The sequence below is a fragment of the Budorcas taxicolor genome, chromosome 18, assembly GCF_023091745.1.
Source record: "Budorcas taxicolor isolate Tak-1 chromosome 18, Takin1.1, whole genome shotgun sequence".
Lineage (NCBI taxonomy): Eukaryota > Metazoa > Chordata > Mammalia > Artiodactyla > Bovidae > Budorcas > Budorcas taxicolor.
In genome coordinates, this window is record NC_068927.1 from 35679892 (window position 1) to 35699968 (window position 20077).

Sequence of the window (20077 nt, forward strand, 5' to 3'; positions counted from 1 at the left end):
ATCACACACACACCCCATACCCCCACACACACACCACACACACACATCACACCACACACACACACACACCACACACACACCACACACACACCACACACACACACACACCATACACACACAGACACCACACACACACACCCCCCCATACCCCCCCCACACACACCACACACACACCACACAGATACCACACACACACACACACCACACACACACATCACACACACACACCACACACACACACACACCACACACATACACACCACACACACACACCATACACACACACCCCATACCCCCCACACACACACACCACACACACACACACACACCACACACACACCACACACACACCACACACATACCACACATACACACCACACATACACACACCATACACACACAGACACCACACACACACACACCCCATACCCCCCACACACACACACCACACACACACACACATCACACACACATACCACACCACACACACACACCACACACACACACACACCACACCACACACACACACACCCCATACCCCCACACACACACCACACACACACACACACACCCCATACCCCACACACACCACACACACACACACCACACACACACACACCACACACACACCCCATACCCCACACACACACACCACACACACACACACATCACACACACACCACACACACACACCACACACACACCACACACACACACACACCATACACACACAGACACCACACACACACACACCCCCCATACCCCCCCACACACACCACACACACACCACACAGATACCACACACACACACACACACCACACACACACATCACACACACACACCACACACACACACACACACCACACACACACACATCACACCACACACACACACACACACCACACAGACACCACACACACACCATACACACACGGACACCACATACACACACATCCCATACCACACACACACACACACATCACACACACACATACCACACCCCCCACACCCCCACACACACACCGCACACACACCGCACACACACCCGCACACACACACCACACACACACCACACACCACACACACACACACACCTGCACACACACACACTCCCACACACACACACACACCACACACACACCACAAACACACCACACACACACCACACACACACCATACACACACACACCCCACCCCACACCCCACCCCACACACACACACACACCACACACACACACACAAACACCAGACACACACACACCCCCACACCCCACACACACACACCTCACACACACACACACACCACACATACCCACACACACACCTTGTTACTCTTTGAAGCCAACCCCACCCACTGCTCTGACTCGCAGGGCTGGCATGCCGAGAACATAGACTTCACACATGAAGGAGGCCAACTCTGCCACCAAGATAAGGGGTTACCTTTAGGGTCCATTCAGGAGTTGCAGGGGAAGCGGTGGAGAGGGACACACCTCATCCCCAGGTATGTCACCAGCCTGGACCCTAGGCCCCCAGAGGAGACTATTTTTTCCTCAATTCTACTCCCAGCCTCCAGGGGATGCAAGAAAAGAGCTCCCATCCCCACCCCTTCGTCCAGGCTCTCTGGTTAGGGCTCAAGACCAGACCTTCTTGTTAAGCCTGGGGAGCCTGGAGTTCAAGGGGAAAGACATGCGACACCCAGTCTTTTGGGACCCTTCCTATTCTCTTGTTCCCATGCTTCCAGGAGCAAAAATAGAGCAGCTCTTCCTCTGTTTCTCTCCATGACTGCAGACACTCACCCCTCCCCTCATTTCCCCCATAAAAGAAAACCACTGCTCTCTTCACCCTTCATGTTTGACTGGCTGGGCCTCCGCCACTGTCAGCACTTCAGCGCCAGGCAGGCTCCTCAGAAAACAGGACCCGGGAGAGGGGGTTCAGGGGACAGCCTGAGCCCCATCTGCCCTCATCTGGGAATGGGGTGAGGGGCTGGTGGTCACAAGGCAGTAACCCTGGATTCTCTCCCGGCAGGGACCTCGGTCATCCAGGTAACAGCAGTGGATGCAGATGACCCCACAGTGGCAGACCACGCTTCTGTCGTGTACCAGCTCACAAAGGGAAAAGACAGTTTCGACATCCGTGGCCCTGGTCCGTGTGACTGACCCCCCTGGGCAGCACTGGCTTGGAGTGGGTGGAGGTGTAGGCACAGAGGGAAGCCCAGTCTGACAGGTGTCACCAAACACTGACTCGCACTGTCCTGTGGAGGCGGTCGGTACCACGCGTCAAGACAAGGGGGCTGGTGAGGGCAGGAGGAGGCAGACAGGTGCCCAGGATGTGAACTCAAGTCCAGGGGACAAAAATCCACCCAAGCAGTGACACGAGAGGCAGACGAGAAGGCTGGTTAGCAGCTCTGGCTATGGAACCACACAGATCTGGTTTCCAACCCCATCTCTGCTGCTCACCACTTCTAAAGACCTTGCGCAAATCAACCAACCTCTGAGCACTGGCGAGTCCTCATGGTGAAAATGGGGAAGGTTATATGCACGCACCCCATACAGGAGCTGTGAAGTCTGAATTAGATGACGTATAAAGAGCATGTGGCTCGTTGTCATTAGCCATCACATGTGACCTAAAAAAACTGTAAGGACTGAGTCTTTGGAGAAAGACAAAAGTCCAAGTGGTCAGGCCTGGGGCATGCCACCATTCAGAACAATGGCGAATACACAACCTATGCTGCACTGAGGCATAACCCATCACAGCACTTTGCTCACTCTGAGCCTAGATGTGGCCTCAGGCTCTTTCTCGGCCCACAGTGGACAAAAGTGTTTGTGTGGCTTTGGCCTGACAGTGCAGGGCGTGGAGATGGGTGGTGGATCTCCCCTGGCTCTTGGCCCTGGCTGCACAGGGACGTCACCCAGGAGCTCTGAAGTCAAGGCTCTCTGGGTAGCGTCTGGGCATTCATATTTTTTAAAAGTTCCTCAGGTGACATGGTTCCTGACAGGACACATTTTGCAGGACTCATTGTCACCATGAACAAACACCTGGACCGAGAGACGCAGGATAAGTACGAGGTTGTGGTGGAAGCAGAAGACGCCCAGGGCCGCCGGGGGGAGTCAGGCACAGCCACCGTGTTCATCACTCTGCAGGATGTCAACGACAACTTCCCCATCTTCACCCAGTGTGAGCCCCTCTCCCTGGGCCCTGGTGGGGGCGGTGCTCTCAGGGAGGAGCCTGGCATCCATCCATCTCTCCCTCCACCCCAGAGTGAGCCTACATCAGAGATGGCTTCCCGGCGCTCCCCGTCTCTGCACACACTCCCAAGGCTGCACACCTGGCCTGCCAGGGCACCCTCTTGAGCCAGCAGCAGATCACACTCTCTGTTGTGTCCCACATGCCCAGAGTCCCACTACCAGACAGGACCAGTTTCACCCAGTTTCCATGAGCTCGGGAAAACCCACGAGCTGGGGAGCCAGGGTTCAGCAGAGCGCCAGAGCCAGGGCTGGGCCCTGACCCACCCACAGACAGATTCTCCCCACAGGAAAATGTCCAACAAGAGCTCTTCACATGCGCTGGGTGGGCTGGGGAGGAAGGTCAGATAGGCTCATCACCTGCACCTCCAAGGCTGATGTCACTCAGAGGCTCAGCCACTGCAAGGACAGGCCAGTGTACCCTTTCACTATATATGGTGAAAGCTCCTCAAAGGCAGGGCTTCTCTCTCTTGGCAGTTGACAGATCCCCCAGCAAAGTGCCTGACATACAGGGGGTGCTTGATAACTACTTGTCAGATGGATGAAGGGATGAAAGGACAGATGAGTGGAACCTCTGTGCCTTGAGACCCAAAATTCCAGAGGAATTACTACTACTGCTGCTGCTACTTTATTGTGCCTGTTGCTTGTATCAGAACATACTGGGATAGTATATGCGACAATTACCTTGTCTATCTCATTAACCCCATGCCCTTTGGGGCGCCCCTTCTGCATCAGCCAGGTACACATTTTCTGTGCCAGAAGACATCCGTGTGGGCAGCCCCTTGGGCTCTCTGTTTGTTGAGGACCCAGATGAGCCCCAAAACCGGAAGACCAAGTACAGCTTCGTGCAGGGCGAGTACAGGGACACCTTCACCATCGAGACGGACCCCACGCACAACGAGGGCATCATCAAGCCCATAAAGGTTCGCAGGCCTGCGGCAGTGGCATCAGATGGGGGGCTGGGGGCTCCTGGCATGCTCAGGACTCAGCCAGGGGCTGCTCCTGGGTCAGAGGCCACCAAAGGTCCACGTTGGGGGCAGCGTGGAGCAGGCCATGTGCTCGTGGATCCTGTGACCCTGGAGCTGGGACGTGGAACCACAAGAGAAGGGTCAGTCCCTTGGGCTGGGCTACCCCAGAACCAGACCTTGAGGCAAGGACTTAGGTGTATACAGCTCATTTGGGGGGTGATCTCAGGAAGCCCCCAGGAGCAGTGAGATGTAAAAGGGAGGAGAGTTAAGACAGGCTCCTTAGTGAGCAGGTGATCACTATGGGTGAGTGGGAAACGGTCCCACTGGGGACATCTAGGCAACTATGTGGAACATGCTTCTGAGTCGCAGCAGTTGTGGGCTGCCTGAGGGCTCCTGGGGGCTCACTTCCTGGCACTTTCTGATCTGCCCTGGGCGCTGGAGAGGAGAGCCCTGGTAGAGTACAGGTGCTTGCAGCCAAAAGCTGTCAGTGTGTAAGGACACAGTGACCACCATGGGGATGGGGTGCCCACTGGCAGTGGCTGCTGCAGAGAGAGCAGTCAAACCAGCTGAATCTAGAAGAGGAGAGAAGGTCTGCCAGGGGCACAAACTGCCTCCAGAATGGCCATGCCGAGGACTAGGGGGCCCAGGCCAGGGATCTCCTCCTCAGAGGGGACACTCAAACCCGTGTACCTGAGCCAGACCACTCCTCCAGCAGACCTCTCTGGAGTCCTTCTCTGATCCAGCCCTGTGCTGGGAACTGGATATACCCAGGGGCGTCGAACAGCCCCCATGGTACCAAGGCTCTCGGCCAGTAGGGAGGACACACACACGCACCAAAGGGGACCCAGGCAGGAACAAAACTATTGTCAGGAGGGGCAGGAACAGGCTCAGAGAGCACATCTGGTTACGTTTGGACAGGCTCCTTGATGGGGTGAGGAGGAGTGTGGCAAGCAGGCAAGAGACTTGAGCAAAGGCACACAGAAAAGGCATGGCTTTGAGGAGCTGTGGGAAGAACCACTAGTCTGTGCTCCCCTTATAGCAAGAGTATGGCTGATCTGCTTGGTGTCCCCAGTTCTCAGAATAGAGCCAAGGTCAGGACGAAGCTGACGACAGCCAGGCCACAGGCCCCTCCCCTGTGCAACAGGTGTCGTCCCAGCACTACCGTGCAGGGCCTGGTTCAGAGCAGGAGCTCACCACACTTTCCTCCCACAGCCCCTGGACTATGAACGCATCCCGCAATACAGCTTCACCATCGAGGCCACGGACCCCACCATTGACCTCCGCTACCTGGGCAGCACCTCCCCCAAGAACATCGCCCGTGTCATTATCAACATCACAGACGTGGACGAGCCCCCCATCTTCCAGCAGCCTTTCTACCACTTCCAGCTGCAGGAGAACCAGAAGAAGCCTCTGATTGGCTCAGTGCTGGCCAAGGACCCTGACGCTGCTCAGCGGGACATCAGGTAAGGGGGTGGAGGTCGTGAGGACGGGGATGATCACGGCCACACCCTGGCACCGAGGCTCTTACATCAGCTGGGCTGAGCCCAGGATGCCAAGGGGGAAACTGGCTGCTCCCAGCATGGACACTGGGCTTGGGCCGGGGCAGGACAAGAAGCCCGAGCTCTTCCACTAACACACGTGGCCAGGTATAATCTTGTCCTGCCCAGGTACCCACCTAGCATGGTCCTGGCCATTACATCTGCCCACTGTCTGCTCTAGCTTGAAGGGGAGGTACAGGTTCCCACAGGTCCCATCTAGGGAGATCTGATGGTCAACAGCACAACCAACTTGACATATGTGAAATCCCTTCACTAAATATGTTTAATTCATGTGTCTTCCCAAAACCACAAAAGGGAAAAGTTTATTTCACACACTGAAACAACACAAAGACCTACAAAGAAGGCGTCAGTAACCCTGACTTCCAGACAACTCACGTTCATGGTGTGCTGTGATCCTACCACGCCTTTCTTCATGACCACACAAACACCTACAGACATTTATGGTGGATTTGTCATTTGTTTCAGGGATCTGATGGTTTTAAATTTTTTCTGGATCATAGTATGCCCATTTTAACTTCCCTAGTTTCTCAGGGGTAAAGAATCCGTCTCCTAATGCAGGAGACAGAAGTTCAAACCCTGGGTTGGGAAGATCCCCTGGAGAAGGAAACAGCAGCCCACTCCAGTATTCTTGCCTGGGGAATCCATGGACAGAGGAGTTTGGTGGGCTATAGTCCATAGTGCCAAGAGTTGGATGTGAATTAGCAACTAAACAACAGTCATGACCATTTCATCACTACTTGTTCCTCCATCTCAACTAGGCACCTCTACCCTCAGTGACAAAAGATATACTTCCAGCCCATGCTTTCTAGGGCCACATAACATTTGAGAGTATGAAGTTCACACAGTCTCGTTTTATTCCAGAGCTGGTACCCAACTGCGCCAGCAGCATTAATCAAATAAGTCATCATTTTCTACCTTTGTTACAGACTGAGTTCCTGTATATCCCTGAATCTATTTTTGAATCCTTTGTTCTGTAGCAAAGCCATTCTGTTTTATTGTAGCAGCTTTATACTAAAACTTGGTATGTATAAGGCAAGTCCCTCCCCCAAGTATTTTTTCACTTTATATAACTTTAATGCATTCTCAAACATCCGTTCTTTCTTGTGAACCATAAAACTCTTGAGTTTTATAAAAAGCATTAGCATTCTAATGAGAACTGTGTTTGCATATCAGTTTGGGGAGAGTTAACGCTCTATTAAGGACAAATGTGTCCCTCCTTTTTGACCACATCTCATAAGTCTGGGGACGACTGTTTTCATAGCCATTCTATTTTAAATAGTCTGTAATCATCATTTTTATTTCTTCACTGATCCAGTGGTTTATTTAAGAGACTTTTTTTTCATTTACAAGTGGTAGGGCGTGTTTTGGTTTTATCGCGTTCTATGGTGTAACACAACTGTCCTTTTGTCCACTTTCCTCTGTGATATCTAAGCTTTTGCTTTATGTATTTTAAATTTTTCTATTCCGTTAACAACGGTTTATAATTCTTTTACCTTCATTATGACTTGTCTCTTTCATCCTTATGGCACTACCCGGTTTGTCCTGCTTAAATATTCTGTCCTCCACTCCATGTTGCCTGATGCAGGGCTGGTCAGTCCAGCTTTCATGTCACTGATGTTCGCCTGAAATGTTCCGACCTTTGCTCTTTTCACAGGTAATTTTATTATTTATTTGGCTGTGCTGCGTGCTCGCTGCCGCACAGGCTTTTCTCTAGTTGCGGCAAGCAGGGGCTTCTCTCTGGCTGCTGTGTGTGGGCCTCTCAGTGCAGTGGTTTCCCTGGCTGCGTGCAGAGCACCAGCTCTAGAGCTTGCGGGGTCAGCAGTCACAGTTCGCAGGCCCTAGAGCACAGGCTCAGAGCTGTGGCACATGGGCTTAGCTGTTTTGCAGCATGTGGGGTCTTCCCAGACCAGGGATCAAACCCACATCTCTTACATTGGCAGGCAGATTCTCTACCACTGAGCCATCAAGCCCAATCTTTACTTTTAATATTTCTAGGTCATTCGGCATTTAAGCTGTCTCCTGAAACTGGAATGCAGATGGCTTTGCTTTCCAATCAAAACTGAGAGGTGTCATGTTTAACCTATTTACATTTTTCATCATAAATGATGCTGCTGCTGCTGCTAAGTCGCTTCAGTCGTGTCCGACTCTGTGCGACTCCATAGACGGCAGCCCACCAGGCTCCCCCGTCCCTGGGATTCTCCAGGCAAGAATACTGGAGTGGGTTGCTATTTCCAGATGAGTTTGATCTTATTTCTTTTAGCCTGTTTTACACTGGCTATTTCTCAAAACTAATGACTTTTTTCTCTTCCCCATCTTTGTTGTAAGTCTATTTTTTTCATATTTATTCTCCTAGGTATTTGGATGGAATATATGCATTTTTACTTCTGCCAGTGATATTTATTTCTGTCTGTAAAACTTAACCTGGTTTCCTGGACCAATATTTTCTACTTATAAATCTCTCTCTCATATACACACACCACCACCATCTCCACTGCTTTCCTATATATGATAAAGAAATCAACAATTTCCATTTAATTCCTCCCAAGCCAGATTTTTTACTTTGTTTTGAGACATTTCTTAGATGAAGTGAGTTTTCACAAAAAGTTTTTCAGGACCTATCTTGTGGGTGATATACTTCCTGAGTTCTTTCATATTTACAGATCAAAAATATTATCAATGTGTTCTAGCACTTAACATTGTGTGAATGTCTAGGATTAAGTCTGATTTCTCTTTCTTTATAAGGATGTATTTTTCCTGTGTGGACTCTCTTCATTTCTTTACATACCCCCGAAATTCCAATGTATCATCAGAATATAGCTAAATATTTATCTTTTTTCCACTATGCCTGATATCAATGACCTCTTTTAATATATAAACTTGGGTCTTTCTTCAGATGAAGACGGTTTCTTTTATTACATCGTTTGTTATTTCTTCTGTTCTCTTTGTTCTGGAGTTTTCTTTGGTATTCAGTTGAGTTCAGTTCAGTCGCTCAGTCGTGTCCGACTCTTTGCGACCCCATGAATCGCAGCACGCCAGGTCTCCCTGTCCATCACCAACTCCCGGAGTTCACTCGGACTCACATCCATCGAGTCAGTGATGCCATCCAGCCATCTCATCCTCTGTCCTCCCCTTCTCCTCTTGCCCACAATCCCTCCCAGCATCAGAGTCTTTTCCAATGAGTCAACTCTTCGCATGAGGTGGCCAAAGTACTGGAGTTTCAACTTCAGCATCATTCCCTCCAAAGAAATCCCAGGGCTGATCTCCTTCAGAATGGACTGGTTGGATCTCCTTGCAGTCCAAGGGACTCTCAAGAGTCTTCTCCAACACCACAGTTCAAAAGCATCAATTCTCCTGGGTATTAGAAAAAATGTATCTGGAACATTATGGATTTTTTTCATCTCTTCTTTTCATGCCTTTTTTTCTTAAGAACTTTTTAATTTTTACTTCACAAATTTAATTTCCTTTCTATCACTTCTTACCTCTTCTGGTTCCTTTTTTTATTTCTTCCTGGCTCTTACTCAACTGCCTTTTCATTAATCACAAAATCCAATTCAAGCTGAAGTAAAGCTGGCTACAGTGCCACCTGCCTCGACTCTGAAGATACTGCTGATGGAGTCCCAGGGTCCACCCTCATCCCAGTGATCACAACAGTGCCCAGATCAAAGAGATTATCTCACTACTCTGACTCTCTCTGTATGGTCAGGTGCAATGAGCAGTGAGAGAAGGGTGGGGGATGATGCAAGGGACAGATCCTAAAGGATCTGTCTGTCCTGGGCAGTCTGGACTCCACAAAGAACAATGGAAAGCCATGAAATCCCTGGAAACTCTTTCCCCTGGACAGGTACTCCATCCGCAGGACCAGTGACAAGGGCCAGTTCTTCGGAATAACCAAGAAAGGGGGTATTTACAACGACAAAGAACTGGACAGAGAAGTGTACCCTTGGTACAACCTGACAGTGGAGGCAAAAGAGGTGGATCCTAGTGGTGAGTGGCCCCTTTTGCCAGAGGACCTGGGCTCTTCTCTTTTCCTCATTCTTTTAAAATTGGCATAGGCTGTCATTTGAGGCCTCCAGAGGTACTAGAAGCACTGCTGATGCACCACTTGGCTGGGATGCTACAGTGCCTCCATCCCCAAGTGTAGATGGGCCAGCTGTATCCACGTCACCAGAGACTGTGTTACAAGGCAAAACGGCAGGCCCCAACCCCATACTGAGTCAGAATCTCATGCACACTACAATTTAAGAAGCACTGTTCCAAAACAGGCTGCCATATGTCCCTGTGATGGGCATCACATGAGTCACCTCTTAAACACAGAGCTTCTCAGATGCCTCTCTGGAGGTCCTAGTCCAGAGAGTCAGAAACAGCAGGGAATGTGCACTGAACAAGTGCCGTGTGATTTTTATTATCATGGACATTTGGGAAAGGCTGCTTTGGAGACTGTTTATGTGCCAGTTAGTGGGCTGAATTCAAAATCTGAAGCACTTGCCAACTCTAAGATTGTTAGAGTCTCCAGAAAGTAGGGTAACTGTTGCCAGAGGGAAAGGCAGGTGTTGGAGCTTTGCATTCTTATACTATATGAGAAAAACACAACTGCTCTCCAGGAGAAGGATCAACATTCCCCACCCTTCCCAGAGACCAATGGGGCCCAGAAAAAGGGTGACTTGGCCAAAGTCCCACTGGTAGCTACCCAGGAGGGTCCCTGCCTCCTGCAGGCAGCATGTCCCCCACATGGCAGCCAGGCCAACTTCAATAGATTTCTGAGTGTTTTCCAGATCAATCTTTGCCCCTTTCTTCCCCATCACTCGTACAATTTTTAAATCTTATAGTAATAGCTTACTGTGCATTTTAAAATACAAAAAAGAAGAAGCAAAGTATCCCCCCGCCATAACCCCACCATACAGCAATAATTACCGTTAGCACTCTAGTGTGTTTCCTCTGGTCTTTTTTCTATCTGTCATTTTATACAAGTGAAATCATAATACCCTGAATTTTTACTTAACCTTATTCCAGAATTATTTTCTCATGGTACTAAAATGTCTTTATTAAAAAGATTACAACTTTTAAAATGTAATTTACATGGGCATTGCAAACAGCCACATGGTCCATTCTTTTAAACTGGCCCGGTTTATTAAAGCAATTTCACACAGACTGTTTACCTTTTCAATTATTCCATAGTTAATTTATTTAAATTGGTTTGATTACTTAAATTACTGCATTGACTTAATAATTACTTAATTGATTTAATTAAAACCTTTAAAAATACATTTATGTTGTTTCTCTTTTTGATTCTTACAAGTAATTCTCTAGCAAATATCCTTATGCATGAGGCTTTACCCCGCTTCCTCTTCTGCTCCTTTCATCCAGAACACCATCCCTGGCCTTCCTTCTAAATGTCCACAGCCCCCTCTTCCAGAAAAAAGAGCACCCCTCCAGGACTCCCACCAATACCCCTTCTCATCTCAGGGCTGACGTCTGCTAAGTCCACTGTAGTGACAAGGCCTTTCTCCTGCAGGGACTCCCACGGGCAAAGAATCCATCGTGCAGGTCTACGTTGAAGTTATGGATGAGAATGACAACGCCCCAGAGTTCGCCAAGCCCTATGAGCCCAAAGTGTGTGAGAACGCCCCCCAGGGCAAGGTGAGTCTGGCTCAGGCGGGAGGGCGAGGCAGCGCCTGCCTGGGTCAGACCAAAGGGGCAGCACCTCCCGCTCACAGTCAGCAGGCGCTTCATGAGCTTAATGTAACCTGTACAACAGCCTTGAGGAAAGATGACATTCCCCCTACAGATAGTGAAACTGAGGCTCAGAGACAATGTGTAGTGAGCAGATTGGTGGGGAGGCGGGTGGTAGAAAGAGTGACTTTTTGGAGACGATTGAGATTAGTGTTACAGGTGAGAGGCAGCCACAGTCAGATCTAAATCCAAAGTCCCTCACCATCACTGAAACCCCAGCCAGCTCAACACCACCACTGACCATCCCCCATCTTCCACCCTCCAGCTGGTCGTGCAAATCTCAGCAACAGACAAGGATATAACACCACGAGATGTGAAGTTCAAGTTCTCCCTGAGCACTGAGGACAGCAACTTCACCCTCATTGATAATCACGGTGCGCCTTGAAGCAGTCAGCCTGGCTCTTGGAGTGGGCGGGGTTGGGGGGAGGTGGCGGTCAGGGATGGAGTTATTTGAGTCTTGAGATGCCAGGGTCAAGGACTAAGCCAATGAATCAGGTGCCCTCCCTGGGGCTATCAAGTTCCAAGATATTGTATACAATTCCCACCACATACCTTATTGATCCATGCAATCGTCAGAGCCACTCTGGCCACACTGCCAACTCCACATGGCCTTGCTTTTCCCTTAAGATGCCCAGGTCACTGAATAGGCACAGAATAGACATGGGGTGTAGAGAGCCTGGTTCACAAACTAAGGGACTCCTTCCCATGGGACCTCTGTGGTCAATACAACTGCAAATTACTCTATGACATGGAACCTTGAGGTTGCTCCCAAAAAGCCAAAATGCGACATTTGAAACCAAAATGCCAAGAATACAGTGTTTTGATTTGGCCACAATGATCACTTAACACCAGGTGTCCTCAGGACGGGATCTGGTCCACCAGTCACATCCCAGAGTCCTGCGATGTCAGCAGTGGCCAATCAGAGCTTCTGATGAGTATGTGCTCCCTGGAGTGATGAGGCTGAGTTGGCTGGATTCCAGCCAAAAACAGACAGGCTTCCATGCTCTCTGCACCTTCCTCAGAAAAAAAAAACCTAGAGAATCCCCCTTGGGTCTAAAGAGAGCAATCCTTTCTCCAGAATGGGGAGGAATCCCTGCCCATCCCTAACCGGCAACATGGTGATTGGTGAGGCTCCCACCATAGACACAGCCACTGCCACCTCTGAGGAAGGTCAGGGACTGGGATTCCTGAAAGTGAGGGGGAGACCCACGGGGCCAGTCACACACTCCTCCTTGAGGGATGGGGATGGTGGCCAGGACATGCTGACAGTCAGTGCCACACCATTCAACACTCCGCTGTCTTCGGTAGTAAATAATGTGGGGAAAATACCTGTCACAACCATCCCCAGTGCCCGCTTCAAACCTACCTCACAGGAGGTCAGCAATGGAGTAAAAAGCTTAACCCAAAGACCCCCCCCAATATGTGATCAGGAGATAAGCTCGTTGGCCTCAGACTCACTTATAACATGAATGTCCTGCTACAATATTAAATGAGTATAGCGAGAAATCTCTCATTTCTCTCATACAGTCTCAGTGGCCATACTGTTATTGTTTTCTATTACAATAGATATGGCTACTTAATAATGAAACATAATTGGCTTCCATTTAAAATCTATAAGACAGCCTCCTTTGCTTTTGGCTTCCTGAGTGTGCCAACCCCGCCCATGTAGCTACATAAAACCTGGAGTAGGGAGTCCCTGCAACTTTGACCATCACAACCTCCCAGAAGCCAGTAAAAGACACATTTTTCTGGCCTCTGCCCAGAGCCACTGAAACAGAAATTCAGGAAAGAAGAGGGGGGAAAAAAAGGAAGGAGGAGTAGAGGGGAGGTGGGTAGGGGTGGGGTCTGAAAAGCAACATGTTCAAAAATCTCCCTGGGGAATTCTGTACATGGACCGACTTGAGCTGAGAGGGAGAGCCAATATTTGGACCAAAGCACAGTCCCAATTCCAACCTGCCCAGGGAATCCTCAATTACACTGTAATCATTCCCTCAGTGCCCCAGGGACCTGTGCATTGTTCTTAATTTCTAATGCATTTTCAGGGACAGCAAAAACAGCCTTAGAAGTTAGCCTGATGCTAAGAGACTTTTTAAATTTTGTTTTCCCCCGATTGTTCATAAAAGCGTGAAACAATGCATTAATTAACTGAGAGTTCCCTCTTACTGAAGTAGGGTTAGGGGTCAGGTATTTCAGTTACCCATAGAAACAAAAAAGCAATGATTTTAAGTACTGGCCAAACCCTTCTTAGAGGCCAAATCGAAGCAGCTGCCCAAAACATTCCCTCTCTGGAGGAACAGACCTGCCCACAATGGCTAAAAGACGAGGCAGGGGTATAAAGGGCAGACACATGGCCCAGGCAGCATATGAGCTGGTACAGTTACAAGGGCTTCCTGGAAGAGGTGGGCACCACTGTCGGTGGTGACGAGAGAATGGGCACTCCAGACAGCAGCGCCTGACTCCGAGGACTTGGTGTTTCCAGATAACACAGCCAACATCATAGTCAAGTACGGGTATTTTGACCGGGAGCGCGCCAAGGTCCACCACCTGCCCGTGCTCATCTCAGACAACGGGAGGCCAAGCCTCACGGGCACCAGCATGCTGCACGTGACCGTGTGCAAGTGCAACGAGCATGGCGAGTTCACCCTGTGCGAGGAGGTGGCCGCCCAGGTGGGCATCAGCATCCAGGCGCTGGTGGCCATCTTCCTCTGCATCCTCACCATCACAGGTCAGTGCCCAGAAGGACGGGAGGGGATGGCAAGGGGACTGCAGGGGAGGAGGAGGCGGCCGGGAATCCAGGCCCAGCCCCGCTGCTTTCAGCCCAAAGTGCGGCCCCGTGCTGGGGTAAGGTCCACCTCCCTGGGTGCCGAAGGGTGGAAGTGGATGACAGGGGAGGAGGAGGCGCAGCTCAAGACCCCTTCCCCAGTTTAAAATACTTTATATAACATTCATTCATTCAACTGACATATTTTGAGCACTAACTGTGTGCCAGGCACTGTTCCAGGCACTTATTTATATAAAATCTCTTTTGAAAAAAAGAGGATCCAGTCTCTCTTTTGGAGAGAAATGGAAAGTATAAATTTTCTTGTTTAAATTATCACCAGGGGGCGCTTTCTTTCTTTTTTTAGGATTCCTCCAGCCTTGATCTCTCTTTTTCTTTTTTTTCCCCCTTGTTTGGGCCTCAGAAATTTTACAGGCATTTTAGACCTAGCCTCAGTGTAGGGTCTCCAGGAAGTAGACCCTGGGAAAAGGATTGGGGTATACATGATTTATTTGAGAAGTGGTCCCAGGAAGGCCCAGAAGGAAGAGTGGGAGTTTTGACAGGGAAAGGAGGCAGTTGGTAAAGGGCAAGTCGTCACACAAGTTGCCACCACGGGCCACTGGAGCTTCTCCTCCCCGGGGACTGGGCGGCAGCGCTCAGTCACGTTCATCCACCAACGCCCACCAGCAGATGGCCGGGGCTCCTCCTGCTCTTTACGTGGGGCAGGAGCCAGCCGTCCAGAGGAAGCCCATGGGTGGTCAGAGGTCACCCTGCGCACTACAGTGACAGGACCGGGGACACAGTGAGGCTCCAGGCCTTTCCTGCCAGTGGCTCCTCTGAGAGGCCCCCTGGCAGAGCCCCCCTGCTGTGGCCAAGAGTCCAGACTGAGATTCCCCTCTCAATACAAATCTGTAACAGTGATGATACTGGCATCCCCACCACTCATAGAATTGCACTTAACCTCGCACCTTATCAGATGTAAACGGCAGAGGAGTCATCACTTCCACTTTACAGACAAGGAAGCAGACTCAGAGGGCCACCCTGGCTTGCCTATTAACAGTCGGTTAAGTAACTCCAGGCTAGAAGGACAGAGTCTAGGGAAGTTCTGGGCCTGCTTCCAGGAGCTCTCTGCCCCACGTGGGCCACCCCTCCTAGGGCTGGCAACCCTTATGCAGTCACACCCCTCAGAGCTCTGGGCAGGGCCAACATCACACCACTGCCTGATCATGGGACTCTGGGCAAGGGACTCAGCTTCTCTGAGATCAGTCTACTTACGTAAAATACCGGGGTAAAATTACGGGATAATAATACCGGATGAGATGGTTGGATGGCACCATCGACTCGATGGACATGGGTTTGGGTGGACTCCCGGAGTTGGTGATAGACAGGGAGGCCTGGTGTGCTGCGGTTCATGGGGTCACAGAGTCGGACACGACTGAGCGACTGAACTGAACTGAGTAAAAGAACATGAAAACGTGCCACAACTATGCCAGAATGTACACAGTAGGTGTGCTCAAGAGTGGCTGCTGCTACCGCAATGGGAGCCATGTCCACCAGCACCGTCACGACCCACCATCGTCATCATGGCTCAGAATCTTTGCACCCCAAATTCCAACTCCATCTTTTCCCCTCTTCTGCCCCAACCTATGGCCTCCTGGCCTTTGCAGATGACAGAGAATTCATCACAGAGCTACGAGGTGGGAGGAATTGAGGATGCAGTTAGATGGGAAGGAGCGTGGCAGGAGAAAATGACCTTGAGAGAAGGCCCACTGCGTTCCTCTCCTCCCAACCCTACTGTGGCCAGTGACACCAACAAGGATCATGCCCTGGGGTGGGGCTGGGATGGACATGACTCTGGGCTGGGAGTGAGGGTGCTGAGGGTGGACCCACCATGAGACCAGATGGAACCAAAGCTTCTGTGTTGGCCCACGTGCCACCGGGAGCTGGGCTCACCCAGGGATGCCCAGGGAGGAGGGGAGGGAGCAGGTGGGCCTGGGGGAGGTGGAAGGGAGGGCATAAGCCTCCGCCCCGCCTGACCAGCTCTGGCTCACTGACCGCAGTGATCACCCTCCTCATCATTCTGCGGAGGCGGCTCCGGAAGCAGGCCCGCGCCCACGGCAAAAGCGTGCCAGAGATCCACGAGCAGCTGGTCACCTACGATGAGGAGGGCGGCGGCGAGATGGACACCACCAGCTACGACGTGTCAGTACTCAACTCAGTGCGCCACGGAGGGGCCAAGCCCCCGCGCCCGGCGCTGGACGCGCGGCCGTCCCTCTACGCTCAGGTGCAGAAGCCACCCCGGCAAGCGCCCGGAGCGCACGCGCCCGGGGAGATGGCCGCAATGATCGGGGTGAAGAAGGACGAGGCGGACCACGACGGCGGCGGCCCGCCCTATGACACGCTGCACATCTACGGCTACGAGGGCGCCGAGTCCATTGCCGAGTCCCTCAGCTCCCTGGGCACGGATTCATCGGACTCGGACATTGATTATGACTTTCTCAATGACTGGGGACCCAGGTTCAAGATGCTGGCCGAGCTGTATGGCTCAGACCCCCAGGAGGAGCTGGTGTATTAGGGGGGCACGGGCCTCTGGGCCTGGGAGCCAGACCACTTGCAGCTCAGGCTAGCTGGACACAAGGCACTGAGGCCTCCAACTGTAGCACTGTCCCAGCCTAACAGCCCTTCCTCGCAGATCACAGAGACTTCACCACCTTGGTTGGCAAAAGCCAAGTTCCTGAAATGTCCAGGAACATATTTCAGCCATGGCTACTCCCCAAATGCTGGGAAATCAAGGCTGGTATGCTGTCTGGGTTGAGACATCCATATAACCCTGTCACCTGGAATCACGGGTCCAACTCAAAGATTCTCTCTGGCTCTTCAAAACCATTTATGCTCAGTTGCTGCAGGAGTTGGGGTGGGGGTCTTCCCTTGAGGTCCCTGAACCCCTTGGGGAGGCTGGGGAGGCCCTGGTGCCTGTCAGCCTGGAGGCAAAAGGCTGGGCAGCATTACCGTGGGGCAAGACTCTCTGAAGCCCTGTCCTACCAGAAACTGGGACCACCCATCACGCTTGTCCCACCTCACCCTCCTCACACGCTCCCAAGTGCCCCTGCATTCCTCAGCCTCTCCCCGGGCCTGTCAAGAGAGGAAAGGCCCCTGGACATCTCCCAGCCTTGGGTCCCGAGGTGAACTCGCTGGCCCGCCGTGCCTGCAACTATGCTGTACTGTGTATTGAAAGTCCAGCCAAGGTCAGGGAAGTGGCTTGTTGAACTCTGAAGCAACTGTGAATTCTCCCTGGAGGAGCAGTGGGGAGCAAGTGTGACACCATATCATAGGGTGAGGGCCACCTTCACACCCACTCCCTCCGGAAGGGGCTGGGGGTCACTGTGACCCCAATTTGAGACATGACACCCCTCCAGTTTTGCCTGGGAAGCTGGGCAGGTGTTCCCAGAGCAAAAGACCCCTCCCCACCTCTCCTGGTCACTCGGTCATGCTCTTTTTTTCTTTCTTTCCATCTACTCTTGACCTCTTGGCATGGTGGCACTTCAGGTGTGACCCATGACTGCACAACAGAGCCGTGTCGTTTGTCTTCACGCCTCACTGCTGCCACATCTCAGGGAACCCCAGCAGGGCCCCCTCCCTGCAGAAGGCAAGGCCCCTGCTCAAGTCCTGTAGTCACCTGTGTCTCTTCCACTTTCAGCCACATATGGAACTTTCCACTGCAGACACGGCTTGGGGAAAGGGCATCACTCAACAGGAGAGGGGAGAGAAAAAAGGAGGCAAATTCTCCAATTCACCCTCTGTCATGGACCAAGGTTCCTGCTGTGGGCAAGGCCCCTCAATTCAGGGGATTGTAGATAACACTGACTTTTAATCTTTAACTAATAACTAGGTTTTTTATATTTTTTATACTAATAATACTTAACACATTTCTAGCTCTCACAGACATAAGAATAAGGGTATTTGCATAATTAGCAGGTTACTATTTAGGTTAACAATTTTATTTCGGGTATTTTAGTTGGATCAAGAAATTCCTGTAACCGTCTGTTTCTTATCATTGTAGTAATTGCTCTACTAATGACTATATATATACATATATACAGGCTACACTGGTGCATGGAACATGCTGTATTTTTTTAAATAACTAAATAAAGAAAAATCTTGAAATACGTCTCTTTCTAGAGCTAAGTGAGCTCATGAGAAATAGAAGCACATACATGCCACCACCAGCACCACCACCACCGTCAGAGGAACCCAGAGTGCAAGGTGACACTTGCGGTCAGGACTTCAGACACACACTGTAGGAAAGTGACTGCAGCAGAAATTAACAAGGGACACCTCGTCCATCCTGGTCTCCTCCCAGAGGCCCGTGCCTTCCCTCAGCCTGCACATGCCCCCCAGTCCCACCCTGACTCTACACAACAGGCAGGGCCTCTGGCAGCTGAGCTGCCGCACCTTTTCCAAGTGGCAAATGGACCAGGTGGGTGAGATAAATCAGCAGTGAGGGAGGAAATCAATCTCTAATTAGCTGGCTAACAACACTGACTGAGCAGCTGGCACTTCACCCGGGTGTGTGAACCCCAACATTGACGTCCTGCCTGGAAATCAAAAATGAGAATAGGAAGCAATCAAAAATGAGAATAGGAGGCCTCCCTGACAGACTTAGGGCTTGAATTGTGGAGGTGAGAGATGAAACTCACTTCAGCAAGGCCCCTGGCTCCTTTACCCGTGCCAGCAGCGTTTTCTGGGCAGTGTATCTCTCAGGGATGGCATTTTGCAATCTGTGCTCTGGATAAACACTACTTCTTGAAGCTCTCAGGGGGTCAGTATGTCTTAATTCCAATTTTGCTCTAATTTCCCTTTTGATTTCTTGATCCATCGGTTATTTGAAATGTATTGTTTAATTTCCAAATATTAGGGAATTTTCCAATGTCCTTCCATTATTGATTTCTAATTTCATTCCACTGTGGTCAGAGAATTTTTATGATTTAAATCCTTGTAAAGTTTATGATTTAAAACTAGTAAATTTATACTAGTTTTATACCCTAACATATAGTTTATCCTGGAGAATGTTCCGCGTGCTCTGGAGAGGGGTGTGTATGCTACTGCTGTGATGGAGTGTTCTATAGTGGTATGTTAGGGCTGTTCAAGTCTTTCGTTTCCGCACTGATCTTCTTGCTCGCTAGTATTTAGATTTTATTGAAAGTTTAGTGCTAAAATCTCCAACTAGTACTGTTGAATTGTATATGTCTCCCTTCAGTTCTGTCACTTTTGCTTCATGTATTTTGGGTCTCTGTTGTTAGAGGCACATAGGCTTATAACTGTTATATCTTCTTCTTGATGGGCTGACCCTTTTAGCATTATAAAATGTACCTCTTTGTATGTAGTCACAATTTTTATTTTAAAATCTGATTTGTCTGGTATTAGTACAGTCACTGCAGCTGTCTTTTGGTTACTGTTTACATGGTATATCTTTCCTATCCTTTCCTTTTCAACCTATTTGTGTCTTTTAATATAAAGTATCTTCTGTGAATAAAACATAGTTGGATCGTGGCAGTTTATCCATCCTACCAGTCTCTGAAATGTTGTCTTTTAATATAAAGTGTGTCTTCTGTGAACAAAACATAGTTGGATCATGGCAGTTTATCCATCCCTACCAGTCTGTGCTATTGAAGTATTTAATCCCTTTACATTTAATGTGATGACTAGCAAGGCGGGATTTATGTCTGCCATTTTCCTATTTGTTTTCTGTCTTGTCTTTTTTGTTCCTCTGTTACCCCGTTATTGCCTCTTTTATGTTAATCAGACATCCCTTAGTGTCC

The 20077-nt window shown here is 50.2% G+C and overlaps 1 protein-coding gene across 1 annotated transcript in view; it reads left to right on the plus strand.

Moving 5' to 3' along the window:
* The window catches only part of CDH5 (cadherin 5), a 39991-nt gene extending 20229 nt beyond the window's left edge, over window positions 1–19762 (plus strand). Inside the window, exons 4-12 of the mRNA XM_052655805.1 lie at window positions 2027–2143; window positions 3011–3175; window positions 3979–4166; window positions 5424–5674; window positions 9612–9754; window positions 11283–11407; window positions 11766–11874; window positions 13980–14225; window positions 16319–19762. Coding sequence (XP_052511765.1) covers window positions 2027–2143; window positions 3011–3175; window positions 3979–4166; window positions 5424–5674; window positions 9612–9754; window positions 11283–11407; window positions 11766–11874; window positions 13980–14225; window positions 16319–16833 — 1859 coding nt within the window. The 3' untranslated portion in view covers window positions 16834–19762. The remainder of the gene's footprint in view (window positions 1–2026; window positions 2144–3010; window positions 3176–3978; window positions 4167–5423; window positions 5675–9611; window positions 9755–11282; window positions 11408–11765; window positions 11875–13979; window positions 14226–16318) is intronic.
* Window positions 19763–20077: the final 315 nt, after the last annotated feature.